Raw genomic sequence first — 20,021 nt, 5'->3', positions numbered from 1 at the left:
TAAATCTCAGTATTCTGTTTGGTACAAAGTGGGAGACAGAAATTGAAACAATAATGAAATTCTAATTTAATTTGCACAAAGGGTAAAATTAGAATTAATTAATTGAAATGAGGATATTTTAGGTATAAAATGTTATTAAAGTTTCAGTTTCTATCTCTAAAAATTTTAGTCCCCTGTGTCCCTACTTTTTGGAGATACTGAAATACTGAAATTTTGGAGACAGAGACAGAAATTTTAGTATCAGTCTCTGAACCAACAAACATAATATTGAGTCTCAGTCTCCCAGTCTCTGTCTCAATACCTCAAAACAAATGCTACCTGAAGAATGATAAGATAGGCGAAAAATTATTTAAAAAGATTTCTTCAAGATATTCTATTTTTGTATAGAAGTAGATTCACTCAACAAGAACGCTAAAAGAGTTTAATCGTAAAAAAGAATATTTTTTACGTAAAAAAAAGATGGATTCGTATTCACATACATAAAAATTATATAGGGACAAAAAAAATTTTGGATTACTTTTTGAAAAAGTATAAATAAGTTTTTTATTGCTTAGTAATAAGGCTGTTCGAATTACAATACTTATAAAAAAACAATCTTAATAAATGGTATGCACTTTAATTTACTAGCTAAAGTATTATATTTGTCTGATGAAAATCATATTCATTCCGATACCGTAGTAAGTAAACTTGAAGGGAAAAGAGATATTAATTTAGGTTTTGTTGATTTATTACATGATAATTTTATTGAAAAATATCGAAGTCGTGGTATTTATTTCACTCACTCAGGATTAAATTTCTCTACCAGGTGTTATTCCTATTGTTTCAGGATTATTCACATTTGGCATATGCCTACTCTGACCGAGATCTTTGGAGATGATTCTGTACTCCGATTCAGTGGTGAAACCTTAGGACATCCTTGAAAAAATGCATCAGGTGCCGTAGCTAATCGAGCAGCTCTCGAAGCATGTGTACAAGCTCAGAATGAGGGTCGAGATCTTACTCGTGAGAGGAATGAAATCATCCATGAAATGAGCAAATGGAGTTTTGAACAGTCAGAGTTAACTCAACACTTTATTCACTGACTCACTACTAAAAGGCCAATATGGTGACTATAACTGAATCTTGGAGACCAATAAAATAAATTTTGGATTTATGAAACTAAAATAAAATAAATTTTGGATTTATAAAACTAAAATAGTGAGGACCGCAAATTAAAAGGATCACTCTAGATACTTAGTTTGATTTTTGAGTCTTCTCTTTTGACTAAGGTCCAGTTTGAGTAAACAACTTAATTAAGTTATTTTTGAAGAAATAGCTTAAACAATAAATGTTTATTTTAAAAGTAGCTTATAAATAAATTATTTTGTGTTTGATTTTTTAGTTCTAAAAGTACTTATTTAAAAAAAAGTGATAAAAAACTTTTTATTATGAGAGAAGTCATTTTTTTTAACTTCTCCTTAAGTACCAAAATAGCTTTTTAGAAAGTTGCAATTTTGTTTTGAAAATTGTACTAGACATTAATACTACACATTTTCATAAGTTAAAAGTTAAAAAAAGTCACTTATGAACATATCCAAACGGGCTCTAAGTATCTTTGACTCTTCATGAATTTTTAGATAGATAATTAGTTTGATAGTTTAATTTTTAACATTTTAGTTTGATTATTGAGTTTTATAATTTTAAATGAACTTGATTATTTTGACATTAGTTTAATTAACAGAATATTTATGTATATAACTGTCCTTATAAGGACATGGATTTTTTATTTTTAAAATAATATTATCGACTCCAACATATGTTTTTTTTTTTTTTTTTTTTTGATAAGTACTGTTTTGATTTATGAGATTTGGGTTCAAAATCCTTCCAAACCTTTTTTATTTGAAATGGTCCTCAACGTCCCATTTAGGATTAAACCCTCACCCTTAAATTCCAAACTTTAAAAGATCAAATCAAAACTACTTTTTTTTTTTTCTTTTTATTGTTGGTCTTGACTTTGCATGTATTCACAAACACGAAAGAATATGAAAGATGTAGTTCTTCTTTTGGGCCTCGGCCCGAACAAAAACGAAATAAAGATAGTTTATGCGTCCATAACAAAAGATACGGTTTGGTAACCACATCCACGACGACAAAAAAAATAAAATAAGAATAACCACACAACCCAATCTTCACTGTCATATTAACAACAAATAATGGTTTACAAGATATCTCATACATTTATGAAGATAAAAAAAAAATAATAATAAGGGGAGAAAGAAAAAACAAAGAATACAACTGTTCATTTACCCAGGAAAAAAACAACGGGGGAGAGGGAATACAGCTGTTCTTTATACACTTATGAAGCAGCTGGTCCTATTTTCTGAAGCTATTCACGTGGGAGAAAAATAATAATAATAATCATAATAATGAGAAAGCAAATATGTAATAATTCACAAAAATATAATAGTAATAATAATAACAATGCAATTTTGTGACAACAAATACCTTCCTTTTATTTTCTTATTTTTTTATTTTTATGTTGTTGTTGGTCTGAATAATTGGCTTCCAAGGGTAACTGTTGGGGTGGCTTCACCCATGATTGTTGTCAAGTTCACTTCTTTCTCAAGTATTCTGTCAAGTTCCATCACCACATAACTCATGGCTGGTCTTCTCTCACTTGAAGATTCTAAACACCTTGTCATCAGCATTATGAATTCTTCCATTCCTTCAGCAGTGAAAGTGCTTCCCAATCTTTGATCAATTATGTTAGACATCATGCCATGGTCTTCATTATTTTGCACCTTTATTATAACAAATATTGATTAACAAGGAACGTAAATCTATCACCATGTTATTCTTGGTTTAATGCAAGTGAAATGTCATTCTATCAATAAACTAAGCACAATCCACCTAAATACTTTGTAAATGTACAATAACTTCTCGGTAGAAACTCGCATGCAATTGTCTTCGCTTGAAGTTGATAATTAAAAATAGTTGAATGACAATTTAGTCAAATATGTCAAATCACTTAGTGGTTCTCAATTACCAACCCAATTTTTCTACTCTTCTTCACCATTAGATGGGGTGTGAGACTCGAATCAAGTGGATCCCACACGACTCATCTAATGGTGGATAGAGGTGAGTTACCCTAGCGTGCAAGAAATCGTGATTACAGAAAACATATCTTGCGAAACCATGTGATAAGACACATTGCACGTTTATGTTACTTTACTTCCCAACCCTACATGCCATATGTGATGTTTGAAGTAATTTCACATACCCATTCAACTAGATTGTAGCTAGAGTCCAGAGATGCTGATTCTGTTGCTTCCTTCCCACTCAACAATTCCAGCAAAAATACTCCAAAGCTGTATACATCGCTCTTTTCCGAAAATCGTCTGAATTCTCTCACCCTGCAGTTAATGGTGTGCATTTGTCAAGAAAGTAAGAACAAGAGAAAAGCTTGCAACCAGAGGAATGGAACACCTTGTGCGAAAAATTTTACAAAACCTAGTTATGCGGGATATTTAAGCGTTGATTACGCCAATAGTGCCTAGACAAACATTTTAGAGGAGAATATCAATGGCGAAAATTCACACGGGAACATTTCATGTTGTGAGAGGATCCATCCCAATATAAGCAGAGTAGACAAGTAATATATGAGTCATACTCGGGTGCAAGAAATATCTCATCTGCGGCTACTAGAGAGGATGGTCCTGCAATCTCAACTCTCCCCAAAAAATTACGAAGTCCTGCGTCGGCAACCTTAGCGATGAAGTTTTCGTCGACAAGTACATTCGCTGTTTTGAAATCCTTGTGCACCAAACGGGGGCTCAAGGAGTGAAGATGAGCCAAACCTGCACAAGAATAGGAGATGAATGAGGTTTCGAAAATCAGAAACAAGTTCCTCGGAGATTTTATATGTATATAGAAGGTATTATAGTATACCAAGTTTTAGGATGGCTTACAAAAAGAATGTGTGGGATCCATTAAGATACTTGGGGTGTATTTTATCTAAAAGAGAAGAAAACTGATACCAGGAAAGCCACAAATGCTCACTGATTTTGCAAAGGATCACCTTTAGCTGCACCTTGAGCTATTGAAAGTCTATGCTTGAATTCTAGCTTCTCTCGCGATTGTTGATTGGCACCTACAAAGGAAAATTCGACATCACAAGAAAGGACTCGTACTCAAATTAGCTTAATCAAGACAACAATTCTATTAAGATATCTTATATGCAATTGATTTTGATGTAGAAAATTTATGTTTGGCAGTTTTGGGAAAAGTGATTCTGAAAGAAACTAAACATGATTAAAATGGACAGAATCAACTCTGGTGGAGGGAAATACGATTCTAGACCTCTCAAACAGTTTTCTAAGATACACTAAGAATCTATGAATAAAGCTTTCGGAGAAACAAATGGAGAGACTGTATAAGAATTTACCATACAAGTGACTGGAGACGCTTCCATTAGGCACATATTCGTATATAAGAAACTGCAGGTTGTTTTCCTGGCAGTAGCCTAAAAGAGTTACGAGATTCCGATGGTGAATCGATGAGAGATAGCGTACCTGAAGTAAAACTCAGTCCTGTTAGATCAAAACAAGAGAATGAATCATAAGAGTAGATACCTTCGTTCATCCTAAACTAGATAGTAAACGAGTTTAATCGCTATCCACTTGCGCTAAAAATGCAAGAGTTTTATACTGGCTTCGAATTTTTAAGATAGCTGATCCTGACACTTGGAAAGAGCTATAAGGAAATATCATAGACTAATTATGCTTACATTTTCTTTTTTCAATAGAACTAATTAGTAATTATGCTTGCACATATTTTAGAAAACAGAAAAGACTTCAATGAATATAAAAAGTTGTAGTAAAGTAAAGTGAATAAATAGGAAAAAGAAAAACTTTCTTCATAACTACCACCTGAAACTAACTGGCAATTCCTAACAGAACAAGGAATTTGAAAAATGTATTTCATTACTTCAATCAAACTTATAGAGCAGGAAACCGAGCATTACCTCATCAACAAACTCCTGACTCGCGAGTCCACGCCTCTTCTTGATTGCTACAATCATACCATCTTGAAGCAAACCCTTATAAACCTCCCCGAATTTCCCTTCTCCAATCAAATTCTTGTCACTGAAACTCTTTGTAGCCCCAGATAGTTCCTCCATCTCAAAACGCCTAGTATCTCGTATCGACAACTCAATTGTGCCATGTCGTCCTACTGCATGCCATTGAATTCCCTCACATCACTACAAGAAACCTCGAAAAACAAATCTTTCGTATCTAACTACCGAATTAACCAGCACAACCGTGCCTGTTAAGCCACCTTTCTATTTTCTCGGCACGAGTAAGAACATCTTACCTTGGGAAGGATCAGAGGATCCTGTCTCTGAAGTTCTCGAAACGCTTCTCTTGCGAAAAATACAAAACCATATGAGTATTATAACAATCCCTGCCAATGCCACGGCTCCTGCAGCTCCTCCTAATATTGCTGCAAGAGAACTTGACATCTGGAAAAAAACACACTTCACTTTCTCTGTACAAATTTATGTGAACTATTATTATACATTGAACCTGGAACCACAAAAGAGAAGCAACAAAATAAGAAAAGAATCACAATCTATGCAAATATGAACATAATGTACCTTAGAACAAGGGAAAATACTCTTCCTCTATGCATTAAAAGCAAGCTAAGATAGTAGCTATATGATTATGAAGAGAATTTTGGAAGTTTGAGACAGAATGCAAAGGAGATGGCTTTGCAAAAGGCATGCATGTGAAAGAAACAAAATAACATTGAATACTACAACAACGATAATTATAATTATAATAATAATATACTAGGTCAAAAAGAAGAGTACATAATTAATGCGGGTGCTAATGACAGAAGAAATTAATTAAAGTACTTCAAAGACAATCACAGCAACATCAAAATGCTAAAACAATGTTTGGGATTCCCAGCAAGAATGCATGTATGAAATGAATGAATGAATGTAAGTTTCAGAAAGTCATGCAGAGTGATAGAATTGGATCTTGCACATTAATTAACATTGCATCAATTCTTTCACATAGTTTCAAATAAAAAGAAGAAAATAGAATAAAGTGGTTTACTTTTTGTAAAATCTACAGAGGACAATATCACGAGATAAATAATAATAATAATAAGAAGAAGAATAATAATAATGAGGCAGGATCTCTGAGAAAGCCAGAGCTTCATTTACCAATGACACCAAACAACTTTGAAAGGGTATAACAAGAACAATGCCACTTCACGGAAATCAAGATTGACCCAATATCCCTCCTCTTCTCCCTTCTTCATATGAACAATCAGAACCAGAACCACAGCCACAGCCTCACAAGAACCAAATCATGTTTCAACAGCAACATAGGGAAGCAAATTTGGAAAGTTTTGGGTATTTTTGTTCTTCTGGGGTGGCATCAAAATCAACCACAACCCCCAAAAACCCACCCTTTAGATCAGAACTCTTCCAAGTCGTCCAAGACCAAAGGCATGGAAAGAAAGAAAGAAAGAAAGAAAAGAGAAAAGAAAGTGCCACTCTGTAATCAAGAATTACACACTCACACACACAATCTCACACAAACCTTTTTTTTTTTTTCTTTTTTTGCATTCTATTTGTATGAGAAGTGTAGTATGAGTATCATGATGGTTGGATAGTGGATACAGACAATGCCGACAGAAAGTGACCTTGCGCCGACAGACACAACACACTATCAGACACAACACAACACACACATTACATTAGTATCAGGTTTTTATTACCATGCCTCTCTACCAAACACGCCCATTTCTCTTCAATTCAAAACAAAAAAATAAATAAATAAAAGGGAAGAGGTGGGGGTGGGGGTATGATTCAGTTATTTATATTTGTGTTGTGAGATATGTACAAGAAACAAACAAACCCACGAAAAGAAGAATTATTATTAAGGGTTTTGTTTTCTGATATTAGTTTGAGCGATGGTTGGGTTCCATTACTGAAGCGGAATTCAATGCAAGCAATAGTATGGTAGGGTGGTAACTAATTCAGCAAAACAAGTCAACAACAACACTCAATGAGTGAATCAATCGAAAGATCATATGCAGTTGGAGAGAGAGAGAGAGAGCAGGGACTAGGGATAAAAAAAAAAGAGAGCAAAACAGATAAATATGTTTTTGTGCCGGTCACAATTGTGTTTTTGGTGTTGAATTTGTTTTTCAACCGTGTTAAGAAACGAAAATAATACTGGACGACCAAATCATTTTAAGGTTAAATTAATAATTAATAAATTTTAGTAGAAAAAAGTACGAGGAGAAAAAAAATTAATTAAATTTAATTATAAATATAATTTATTCCCCTAACATATTTTAAAATTAAATTAGTCATTGTTTAATTATTTGTATATAAATACATATCAAAATATATTGAGGTATGAACATATAGTTTTATTTATAATTAAATTTTAAAGATGATATAATCAAATTATAAATAACATATAAATATCAATTTGGTACTTGAAAGATTTTGATGTTTGACAAAACAGTACTTAAATAATGTTATCGATAAAATTGTCTTTGAAAGATTTTAAAAATTGACAACCGTGTCTCTGAATTCGCGGGAACCCATCTCTAACGAAAAGAATGTTGAGGTGGTTACCGTATTTTGATGATATGACATATTTTTTAGCTAACTACGGAGTTGCCTTTTATAATTAATTTTTAACAATTATAAGGAAAAAAAATTCCCAATTCTATTGCCCTAGGTCCTCTCCTCTCATTGCAAAGCTCTTCTCCCATCTATGCTTTCCCTCTCACTCTCATTGGAAAATGTGCCTCCACCTCTCCTCTCATTGTTGTCCGCCACCCTCCTCCCTTCTCACCACCAAACTCCTTTCCTCTTACTGCTTTTCCCTCTAACATTCAAGGTCACCGTAGAATTATCGTCACATGCCTGAGACACAACCCAAGAAGAACGTCGTCATCGTGCGCCTGACCCATCCAAAGAGAACATCATTATTGCGTGCTTAACCCAGACTGAAGAGAATCGTTAGAGGCAGAATCGTCGCATCAGAGGAGAATCATCTTCGTCGCCATCCAACAAGATCTTCAAAGGCAGAATCGTCTTCATTGTAGTCTGGTCTCCGTCATCGCCTCCAGCAAGATCGTTCTTCATCGTCGTCGTTAGTCTCTTCGCATTTCATCATTTGAATGTGAACAAAATTAAAATTAACTTGTACTGAATTTTTATTTATGGGATTGTTGAATGCTGATGAACAGATTTATATTCGTAGGGTTGCTGATGAAATGTTTTTTTTTATTGTTCTTCAATGTTTGTTTTTGGTTTCTTTCTTATTTGAAAGGATCATAGATTTGAGGTTGTCGTCTTCTTCAAACTCACTCAAACAAACAGAGCATTGTCCTTGACCTACTTCTGGGGGAGTAGAACTTGACGTTGATGACGTACCAAAAGAGGACAAAGAGGATGGCGCATACGAAGGGAACAATGATGATCAATAAGGTGGGGATGTGATGGTGGTGGAGGATTCAAGATGGATGAACATGCATCTTTAGGGTTCAGGAAAAGAGAATTAGGTTTTTTCTCCCTTCTAATTGTTATAAATTAATTATAAAAGCCAACTCGGTAGTTCAATATGCCATATCATTAAAATACGGTGGCCACCTTAGCATCTTTTTCGTCGGAGATGTGCTCCGGCAAGTCTAGGGATACGCTTGTCAATTTTTAAAATCTTTCAAAGACCATTTTGTCAGTAACATCATTCAAGTACTATTTTGTTAGTGCTTGAATCTTTCAGGTATCGAATTGATATTTACTTCAAATTAAAATAAGAGTTAAACATTTTACACAGTCATCCAATTATATTGTTTTATCGATGATTATTCAATACTATTAATATAAGAGTAGTTCTGATATGACATTATACAATTGAGTACAAGTAAAAAATTATTTTACCCTAACAATGAATCAAAATCAAATTCTTAAACTAATGTTCTGAATATTCTTTCGATGCTACTACACATTCAAGCGTTTTTATCAATCAAGTCCAACTAATTAAGTTGGTCAAAACCAACAAAAATCACTCACACAACGTGTGCGTGAATCACACATTTCTTCTTCTTTGTGTTCCTTCTTCATCTTTGCATGCTTATCCCTCATTGTCATTCTTTCGTTGCTGCTGTTACTGTGTTTTTGTATTTCGTTGCTGCTGTTACTGTGTTTTTGTATTTTATTTCTTCTCCTCTTCCTATTGGTGGTTATTGCAGCATTTTTTATTTCTTTTTTTATGTTTGTTTTTTTATTTTTTTATTATTGTTAAGAGGATAAAACAAAAAAATTATAAGAAGGTGAAACAAGAAGGAGAAGATGAATAAAAAAAAAAAAGAAGATGAAAAAAAAAGAAGATGATGATGATGAAGAAGAAGAGGAGAAGGAGGAAAAATTTTGAATTGTGTAGAATTTGTTAGAAAAATAACACCAACTTCTTAACCTGTGACATAATAAATTTTTTAATTTTCGCACTAAAATTTTTTAACTGTGAAATAGGATCATTTTAAGATGGTAAAATAAGAAGAATTGTGATGATAACGGTGATGATGATGATGAGGAGAGTTTTAATTGTGAAGAATTTATTAAAAAAATAACACTAAAATTTTTCAATCATACAATAAGTTTCATAATTTTGACACCAAAATTTTTTAACCATGATACAAGAATTTTTTAACTAATTCTTCTTATCATTGAACTAAATGAGTGGTATTGAACTCATATATAAATTGATGTATAATAAATTGATGTATTTTTTGTGCTATTTATAATAAATTGATGTATTTTTTATTTTTTTTACAAAACATATTTAAATGTAGTTTGTTGGTTGAGTTAAGGTTTTAGATTTGTGTTTTTTTAAAGATTTCTTGTGTCATTTATAAAAAAAATTTGTGTCATTTTCAAAAGATTATTTGTGTCATTAACCAAAAATTTCTGTGTCACTTTTTTTGTCGTTAAACTGATTGTGTAATATTAAACAAAAAAGAAGATGACGATGATGATGATGATGATAATAATGATGAAAGAGGAGAAAAAGGACAAAAATAAAAGAGAAAAAAAAATCAAACGACATAAAAAAGAAAAAGAAGAGAAAAATGGTGATGATAATAATAAAGGTGAAAGAAAAAGGGGAAGAAGAAGAAAAAAAAAATAAAAAAATAAAAAATATACACATATAAATTTAACTTAATTCAACTTGATTAAAAAAAATTTAATTGTCTAATATTTCTGTATTTTTTGTATTCAACTTGGTAATTCAAATTTTAAATTAGCTTTTCGAATTTTTTTTGTTGTTGTTGTCTTTAGCTTCTCAAATTTTAATAGAATTAAATTGGTCTTTAAATTAATAAACGTGTATTAAATAATCAATTTCAAATTTATAACAAATATTAAATAATGATATGTATATACTAAAAATTAATTATTAAATTAATTATTATATATTTTTATATAGATATATATTTATAATTTATCAATATACATATTTTAATTAATATATATTTATACATAATACTCATTTAATAATTAATATTTAGTGTACATCTAATATGATTATTAGTATTGTACTATTTGATCTACGCTCAGATACACCTCTGATTCAACCGAAATGCAGAAACTAATTTGGGTCCGACGTAAAATTGAAAAGAAGAAATTGAAGATTTATAACATAATTAAACCCTATAAATAATAATGTTTTTTGATATTATTTTGTGGGCTGTAAAGTAGCATAATTGTCGTGTGGTACCGCAAGACGCAAGTTGAAAATAGGAGGGTGCGTTAATGTTCATAATTCGTTAGTGTTTTTTATTTTATTTTATTTTGTGTAATAATGTACAGGGCATCTTGGCTGTAATAGATTCGTACCGAGACAACAACCAACAGAGAGAAAAGGAGAGCTATGCATGGTGCCTATGGCTATGAGGGGCAGTATTCTAGTACAAATGTACGACCTACATAACATGCATTACTCCATTATTTACTACATTGCATGGCTTGTAAATATCATACACATATCTTATGTTATGTCACGATATGCTTGTATTTTTTTTTTTTTTATCTCAAGGTATCTTTTAGTACGAGAAACTAAATTAATTTTTTGCGAATCTGAATTCTATTTAAAGATTTATCGTTAGTAAGATGTATATATAAAGTAAGATTTAAATTCTGATATTTACTTAAGCAAATGAATGAACTTACTATTCGACCAACTCAAATTATTTTTTTTTGAAACAGGCAAATATAATGTGTTATTTATTGGTGTGAATAAATTAACTATTTTTTTAAGGTCAAATTTTATAATAAAATTTGACGAATACACAAATCTGATATTCGGATTTATGATTTTAAAAAAATAAAAAAATTATAAATACAAATCTAACTCTCAGATTTATTATTTTTAAAAAATAAAAAATATATAAATACAAATATAATCATCAGATTTTTTTTATTTTTAAATCTAATTCTCTAATTTCTTTTACTTCTCTTCTACAATTTTATGTTACACTCCTCGTCTCTATGATACAATAAAACACTTATTTTTTTCTAATATTAAAAATAAAAAGCGTGGTTACTAACTTACTATATGTGTATCTAGTTAAGTATTTATTTGCATAAATATTATGAATATTAGTTAAATTGATGAGCACTTGATGAGGAGGCAAAAAATAATAAGAAAGAATATGAATAGGGTATGCCAGAAAGAGAGAGAGATTCAAAGTTGTTGCTTGTTCCTTGTGGGGTTGTTGTACCCCACCAGCCAGCTATGTTGACGTTGCTCCTGCTTAGCATTTTTTATGCGTTTGATGTGAATTATATTAGTAAAAAATATATATATAAATTTTATTTGATTCACTTTATAAGATTTGTCATTTTGGTTGTTTGTTTCTACATAAATTTCTAAAGAAAAGGTTGATATAAAGAATTGATCTAAACTTATTTATTAAAATGTCCTTAGTTAATAACTAATCAGCATGGTATAAATGTTTTATTCATCACTATTAATTGAGCTTAACACTCCATTTTTTTTTTCATAATATCAGCTCTATTTGTATGGTTTAATGTTTGAAAATATTTATATTATTTATAATATTTAAGTAATATTAATTAATGTTTCCAATTTCCAAATTTATTATTTTAATGATCATTTAATTTTCAAGAAAGATAACTAGCGTAATATTAATTATATTAATTCAAACGTGTCATTTAATTTGATACGAGAAAAGCTCTGTTTAATCACGTAATTTTTCATCATTTCTAAGACTTCTCAATTTTCTTGGTCTGTGTATTTCATTTTTTGGGTTGATATTGCAAAACAAATGAAATATTGTGTACAAGATAAAGGTGATAAATGCTTAATAAGGTTGAATTCTAAATAAAATTTTTATAATATGTTATAAGTTGGTTATAAGGAGACCGATCAATTTTATTATTACAATTAAAAAATCACTAGTAACCGACTATGCAGAGGAATAAAGAATTCTTTTAATCCATCTATAAACGGATTTCAAAATTATATATATACACGTTTTATTTAAAGAAAGAAATAAGAAAATACACACATAGTTACTAAAACGTTAGAATACCTTTTGATGCGTACCACACCATAATCGGCATGGAGGTTCAGTGGCAGACTGACCTTAAAAATCGGAACCGAGCAGAACTGAACAAACAAACTTTATAAATTATCTCCGAAACAGAATACGCCACTCAATCACGTCTCTTCACAAGATATCCATAACGGCACTTGACCAGGAATATCGGAACTAACAGGAGCTCACCAGCAAACTCGAGGAGCCTATAAATCTTACCCCTTGATTCAGAAAGGGGCAGGTTCCACATTCACTTCTAGTTATTTACTCTTTATTCATTAATTATTCTCCCACTTACTTGAGCGTCGGAGTGCTTTGTGCAGGTGCTCCCGCTGCCGTGTTTCAGAAGGCCGAGGTTAAACTCACGTCGTTGCTCGAGGACAACATATAATCTAGCCACGCATCCAAGTGCTCGGCCGGAGATCATCAACCTCGGTCATCACAGACGGAACATTTGGCGCCCACCGTGGGGCCCGATAACACTAACCCCACGATTCCCTATTATATTTCTACCTCTTGAGTTTTTCTTCGCAGGATAGCACGGGTCCCAGTCATGGCTGACAATGGAGTTCCTCAATTCACACAGGCCGAACTCATGGCCCAAATGGCGGAACTTCAAGCGGAAGTCAAAAGACTAGCCGAACTATCAGCACGAAATAACGCCAACCAGATAGGCGAGGGAAGCTCCAAAAGATCTTCCCAGGGCGCGCCTGACCTGCTGATCGCTGACCCACCGAAAGAGAGACTGACCTTGGACAACCCTTTTTCCGAAGAAATCACAAATTTTCAAATGCCAAAACATTTCACACTCCCCTCCTCACTTGAGCCGTATAAGGGGATTGGTGACCCCCGGGCTCACATTAAGAAATTTCAATCTATGATGTTTTTTAACGGTCCTAACAATGAACCTGTGCTTTGCAGAGCATTCCCGACATATCTTGACGGAGCAGCTTTGCTTTGGTTCTCAAAACTACCTGCAGGTTCAATCTCATCATTTGAAGAACTGGCGAAGTCCTTCATTGATTACTTCGCCGCAGCGAGAATTTACGTCCACGGATCAGATTACCTCGGCACGATCCGCCAAGGTCCACAGGAGAGCCTAAAAGATTACCTGACCAGGTTTGCAGAGGCGACCATGGAAATACCCGACCTAGATCCGGCTGTCCATCTCCATGCGCTTAAGGCCGGCCTCCGACCTGGCAAATTCAGAGAAACAATCGCCATCACCAAACCGAAGACACTGGAGGAGTTCAGGGAAAGGGCAGCCGGACAAATGGAAATTGAAGAACTACGCGAGGCCAACAAAACGGAAAGGAAACCCATAAGGGAGGAGGAACGATCAATGAGATCGACCCACAACAAGGAGGTCGGCAAAACGTTCAAGCTCACTCCGAAGTTTGACAATTACACCAAATTCAACACAAGAAGGGAAAAGATAATCAAGGAAATACTCAATGCCAAGATTATAAAACCCCCAATAAGAGCAGGCAGTTACCAAGACCAGAGGTTCGTAGACAAAACCAAACATTGTGCTTTCCATCAAAAATACGGACACACCACCGACGAATGCATAATAGCCAAAGACCTTTTGGAAAGGCTTGCACGGCAAGGCCTATTGGACAAATACATTGAGGCGAGGAAGCATAAGGAAGACGACCGGGGCAGGGAGGAAAGGCAACCGACTTCAGTAAACAAGGAAAAGTGGCCGAACAACAACCTGCCCAAGGCAGTCATAAACTGCATCTCCGGGGGATTCGCTGGAGGCGGCGAAACAACATCGGCCAGGAAACGAAGTTACCGAGCCATGCTAGCCATAGAAGGAGCCTCACCTCCAAACAAGAGCGACGCACCAGATTTAGAGATCACCTTCAATAAAGCGGATATGTCCTCGGCCGCCCCACACCTGGACGACCCGGTCGTAATTTCTATCCAGACAGGCGACCTACTGGTAAGAAAGGTCCTTTTGGACCCAGGTAGCAGCGCAGACGTACTTTTTCATTCTACATTTTTAAAAATGAACTTATCTGAAAAACTCATACAACCCTCCTCCGGAGAACTGGTAGGATTCTCCGGAGAAAGGGTACCCATAAAAGGTTATATATGGCTTAAAACGACAATAGGTGAAAACGCGTCATTCCGAACACTTGATATACAATACCTGATTGTCGATTGCAATAGTCCTTATAACATTATCCTCGGGAGACCTGCTCTGAACATGTTCAGAGCAGTAATATCAACTTTCCACCTATGTGTTAAGTTTCAGGCACAGGACGGAAAAATAGCGACGATCCACTCAGACCGCCAACAAGCTCGGCAGTGTTATAACTCTTGCTTAAAAAGATCGGATAACAGCGGAAGACAACATGAGATCAAAGCAGTACAAACCAGAGAGGAAGTCCTTTCCCTAGCCGAACTCGACCCCAGAGGAGACACACAAGAGAGACCACAACCAACTGACGAACTCCAAAAAATTCAACTAACGTCCAAACCAGAGCAAGTAACATACATAGGTCAAGCACTACAAGGGCAAGAAAGGTCGGATCTCGTAAAGCTGCTAAGGGCCAACGCAGACTTATTCGCCTGGACCCCAGCAGATATGCCGGGCATAAGTCCGGAGATCATCTGTCACAAACTCGCCACCAATCCTTCGAGCCGACCCTTAGCCCAGAAGAAAAGAAACCTAGGAGCAGAGAAATCAAAGGCGGCCCTGGAAGAGACCAGTAAACTCCTACAAGCCGACTTCATCAGAGAAATCCGCTTCACCACATGGCTCTCGAATGTGGTAATGGTAAGAAAAAACTCAGGTAAATGGCGCATGTGCGTCGATTTTACAGATTTGAACAAAGCATGTCCTAAAGACGCCTACCCTTTACCATGCATTGATAAACTTGTAGACAACGCTTCAGGTTTCGAAAGCTTGAGCTTCATGGATGCATACTCGGGGTATAATCAAATACTAATGCATCCTGAAGATCAAAGCAAAACAGCATTCATTACCGAACATGGAAACTTTTGTTATCGTGTAATGCCATTTGGCTTGAAGAATGCAGGTGCGACCTATCAACGCTTGATGGACAAAGTCTTCCATCACCAAATAGGACGCAACATGGAGATATATGTGGACGACATGGTCGCGAAAACCAAGAGAGAAAAATCGCACTGTGAAGACCTCAAGGAAATATTTGGCCAACTACGAAATTACAATATGAGACTGAACCCCGAGAAATGCGCCTTCGGAGTAAAGGGGGGAAAGTTTCTCGGATTCATGCTCACATCCCGAGGAATCGAGGCGAACCCTGAAAAATGCTCAGCAATACTCAACATGGAAAGCCCTAAAACGATAAAAGAGGTACAGCAACTTGCAGGAAGGGTAGCTGCACTATCTCGATTCCTCCCCGCTGCATCAAGCCGAGCATATCACCTCTTCCAAACGATATCAAAGAACAAAAAATTTCATTGGACAGAGGAAGGCGAGAAAGCATTTTCCGAGCTCAAAGCGATCTTAGCAACACCACCCGTGCTACAAAGACCAGAAATCGGTGACCCTTTATATTTATACTTATCTGTTTCAAACTATGCTATAAGCTCGGCCCTTATTCTCGAAACAGGAAAAACGCAACAGCCAGTATACTTCGTCAGCAGAGTCATGCAACCAACCGAGCAACGATATCCGAAGATAGAACAACTCGCCCTTGCACTGATAACAACAGCAAGGAGACTCAGGCACTACTTCCAAAGCCACACAATAATAGTAAGGACGAATCATCCACTGAGACAAATATTAACAAAACCAGAACTGGCAGGACGGTTGACCAAATGGTCAATTGAACTCTCAGAGTTCGACATTCAGTTTCAAACAAGGCCGGCCCTCAAGGCACAAGTTCTCACCGACTTCATCACAGAGACGACCCCACACGATCACATTGAAACATGGGAATTGCACGTAGATGGGGCATCAAGTCGAGAAGGAAGCGGGGCCGGAATGATATTAAAGGAGGGAAATAAGGTGGTAGCCGAGCAAGCCCTCCAATTTCACTTCTCGGCAAGCAACAATCAGGCCGAATATGAAGCCCTCATAGCGGGATTAAAGCTCGCCCTAAGCCACAAAGCAACGAACTTAACGGCACATTGCGATTCCCTCCTGGTGGTCCAACAAATCCGAGGAGAATTCCAGGTAAAAGATCCCTTGCTAGAACAATACTGGCTCATAGCAAAGGATCTAATTTCAAATTTCAGTTCGTTCACCATATTACATGTGCATAGAGAGCAAAACGTCAGGGCAGATATACTATCTAAACTCGCCGCCACCAGAGCGGACACACAAACATCAACATTATCACAGCACACACTCACAAAACCGAGCATTGAATTATTATGTATTGAAAACATTAACCACCTCCACGATTGGAGGAAACCTTTTCTTGAATACATATGTACAGGTACATTACCCAGAGACGAGCTCCATCCTCAACAGTTCAAACGTAAGGCAAGCTTCTACACAAAAATATCAGGAGAACTATACAGACGAGGTTTCTCACAACCACTATTAAGATGCCTCGACCAAAACCAGGCCAAAGAAGTAATGAATGAAGTCCATGAAGGAGTATGTGGGAACCACATAGGAGGACGAGCTCTCGCCGCAAAAATAATCCGAACAGGATATTATTGGCCGACCATAAAGAGAGATTGCATAGCTAAGGTCAAAACATGCGACAAATGCCAGAAACATGAGGCGATCTCAACCAAGCCAGCCGAAGTACTGCACAGCATGGAGGTAAGCTGGCCTTTCTACAGATGGGGGCTTGACATCCTCGGCCCTTTCCCAACAGCACCAGGACAGGTAAAATTTCTTTTGGTATCCATAGACTACTTCTCAAAATGGATAGAAGCGCAACCTTTAGCAAAGATAACAGCTGAAAAGGTACGATCTTTTATTTGGAGAAATATAATATGCCGCTTTGGGATACCAAAAGAAATAATATCAGACAATGGTAGACAATTCACAGACAATAAGCTCGGTTTATTTCTAAAAAATTTCAATATTCAACATCGTTTTAGCTCGGTAGAACACCCACAAACTAATGGGCAAGCCGAAGCTGCTAACCGAGTTGTGTTGCAGGCAATAAAGAAGAAGCTCGACAACGCAAAGGGAGAATGGGCCGAGCTCATTCCCGAAGTACTGTGGAGTTACAACACCACAATACATAACACTACAGGCGAAACACCCTTCAAGTTGGTCTATGGCTCAGAAGCACTGATCCCCATTGAGGTCGGATTACCAACGTTAAGAGCCGAGTTGTACGACGAACAACAAAATCAAAGGGCCAGGAGCGCCGAGCTTGACCTAGCCGAAGAGGACAGGGAAATCGCCGCTATCAAACAAAGGGCCCAGAAAAGAATAATGGAAAGAAAATACAACAGGAAGGTGATTCCGAGGATATTCAACAAAGGTGACCTTGTGCTCAGGCGAACAGAGGAAGCCAGAAGACCTCCAGCTCATGGCAAACTCGCCGCAAATTAGGAAGGCCCCTTCCGTGTTACCCAAGTACTCGGCAAGGGGGCATATCAACTCCAAACATTACAAGGCAATGCCATCCCAGGAAACTGGAACATCTCATCACTCAAAATGTATATGTCATAGTTTGTACAAAATGCGAATGAAGGTACTCTTTTTCCCCCTTAGAGCTTTTTTCCCAACGAAAGGGTTTTGCCTAAGGAGGGTTTTAATGAGGCCGGACGCCCCCCGAATCCAAATAAAAGCGATAAATTCTTTTCAAATAAAGCCTGACAATGACAAAATATAACAAAGCAAAAACACTTACTATAAATATATTATATTATCAAACTGGCCTGAAACGTCGGCCAAATACCACCACCTAATAGTCAAACCGGCCTAACATCGGCCAAATACCATACAAAGCCCAAAAAATTAACAGTCTAGAGCTCAGACAGTCAAAACAAAAGCCACAAATACAAACAAACTAAGAAGGAGCATTCTCATCGTGCTCCTCCACAGTACCATCCACAACTAACTTTCCACCTACAACTATCTTTGTAATATCGAGCTTATCACAATCAAAATTAGGGGCTAACAGGGCAATCTGACTCACAGCACGATCAAAACCATAAGAGAACATCTCCATCCCAGCCTCCTCTAGCTCATGCACACGGGAAGTAAGCCGACCTTTGGCCACGTCGTGCTCCATAACTTCAGCTTGCAACAAACGGATTTGATCTCTTAAACGAACCACCTCATCCTCAGCTTCTTTCGCTTTAGCCACAGCACTGGTAGCAACATCTTCCTTTTCCTTTACAACCTTCTCCAAATCAGCAATCCGAGCTGTATATGACTTCTCCATGGAAGAGACCTTGTTCACAGCTTCTTGCTGATCAGCACCAACGCACTCAACAGTCCGACCAACGCAGAGTAAGCGAGAAGCAACCACCTACCGAGCACCCGTAGCATGAGAACAATACAAAAGGTTGAAAAAACAAGAAACACAAAACAAAACATACCTGAACAAATTTACCGAGCGCTTCCATTCCAGCTCGGCGCGTCATAAGCATGTCCCCAGGATACTGCGAGGCCCTATCAGAAAGCTCCGCGAAATTAAACTGTTCGTTCCAAAGGGAGTGCGAGCTAGAACCAGCAATGAAGCCATGAAGCTTTTTCTGCCGATCAAAGGCAACTCCGCCACCACCTACAACCTCACGATCACCTTCGGAAATAACCTCTAAGGAAGTATCGTCTCTCTTCCTTTTAAATGAAGACGCAGGATGCGCAACAGACGAGAAAGCCTGCTCGCCCGCATCCTTCCGATCACCAGCACTCCCAATCCCTTTCTCCTTTTTCTTACTCAAGAAAGATTGCAGCTTGTTCGGGTCCAACAAGGGAACTCGGCCACCTAAAAAAAAAAACCACCAAATGTCAGACAAACTCGGCAAATGTCCAATACTTAATAACAAAACACCAAAAAACATTACCTATGTAAGCCCTAAGACCCTCATTATCACCCAAATCATATAAACGCAAAATTTCAGGGATGGACAAGCATTCCCCAGCAGCAACACTCTCCACAATAAAGTTCATCACAAACTCCTCTTCCTCACTCCTCTCAGAAGCCTCGAGGATCTGAGTCGGTTCAGAACACCAGTAGAGAGGAAATTTCTCGCTCAACTCACCATCCAAATAGAAAGGGTACTCAGACTCGGCCGAGCGGACTTTCACAAAAAGAGATTTGAAGTTCTTGAAAGAGGACTTATAAAGAAGGAATACAGACCGACCCGGAAAGCTACTGAAACAAACCCACAACCCCTTACGAACCCCCTTTGCCTGAAAAAAGGAAAAGAATAAAGACAGCGAACAAGGGAAGGAGAGGAATTCC

The 20,021-nt window shown here is 36.4% G+C and overlaps 3 protein-coding genes across 5 annotated transcripts; 1 reads left to right on the top strand and 2 right to left on the bottom strand.

Moving 5' to 3' along the window:
• Window positions 1-2,149: 2,149 nt before the first annotated feature.
• LOC112754971 (receptor-like protein kinase HERK 1) lies at window positions 2,150-6,735 on the bottom strand. Of its 2 annotated transcripts, none has more exons than XM_025802816.3 (8): window positions 6,212-6,735; window positions 5,353-5,500; window positions 5,003-5,211; window positions 4,424-4,550; window positions 4,058-4,129; window positions 3,650-3,836; window positions 3,260-3,392; window positions 2,150-2,780 (listed from the first exon to the last, which is right to left on the bottom strand). In XM_025802816.3, exons 2-8 carry the CDS (start codon window positions 5,498-5,500, stop codon window positions 2,514-2,516), a joined length of 1,143 nt encoding a protein of 380 aa, XP_025658601.1. In that variant the 5' UTR covers window positions 6,212-6,735; the 3' UTR covers window positions 2,150-2,513. The 2 variants fall into 2 exon arrangements, with proteins under 2 accessions (XP_025658601.1, XP_025658600.1); XM_025802815.3 differs by having other exon boundaries at window positions 5,353-5,564; window positions 6,212-6,630.
• Window positions 6,736-12,640: 5,905 nt separating this feature from the next.
• Window positions 12,641-18,418, top strand: LOC112757520 (uncharacterized). 2 transcript variants are annotated; one of them, XM_072221200.1, is made up of 3 exons: window positions 12,641-12,877; window positions 12,960-17,410; window positions 17,756-18,418. In XM_072221200.1, exons 2-3 carry the CDS (start codon window positions 13,190-13,192, stop codon window positions 18,155-18,157), a joined length of 4,623 nt encoding a protein of 1,540 aa, XP_072077301.1. In that variant the 5' UTR covers window positions 12,641-12,877; window positions 12,960-13,189; the 3' UTR covers window positions 18,158-18,418. The 2 variants fall into 2 exon arrangements, with proteins under 2 accessions (XP_072077301.1, XP_072077300.1); XM_072221199.1 differs by having other exon boundaries at window positions 12,641-17,410.
• A 131-nt stretch (window positions 18,419-18,549) lies between these two features.
• Window positions 18,550-19,671, bottom strand: LOC112757519 (uncharacterized). The gene is made up of 2 exons (XM_072221201.1): window positions 19,153-19,671; window positions 18,550-19,082 (listed from the first exon to the last, which is right to left on the bottom strand). The coding sequence occupies exons 1-2, from the start codon at window positions 19,615-19,617 to the stop codon at window positions 18,618-18,620; spliced, it is 930 nt and encodes a 309-aa protein (XP_072077302.1). The 5' UTR covers window positions 19,618-19,671; the 3' UTR covers window positions 18,550-18,617.
• Between the last annotated feature and the right edge of the window lie 350 nt (window positions 19,672-20,021).

Source organism: Arachis hypogaea, chromosome 16 (genome assembly GCF_003086295.3).
Source record: "Arachis hypogaea cultivar Tifrunner chromosome 16, arahy.Tifrunner.gnm2.J5K5, whole genome shotgun sequence".
Classification (NCBI taxonomy): domain Eukaryota; kingdom Viridiplantae; phylum Streptophyta; class Magnoliopsida; order Fabales; family Fabaceae; genus Arachis; species Arachis hypogaea.
The sequence above is the reverse complement of the archived record's forward strand: the minus strand, read 5'-3'. Positions and strand labels throughout refer to the sequence as shown.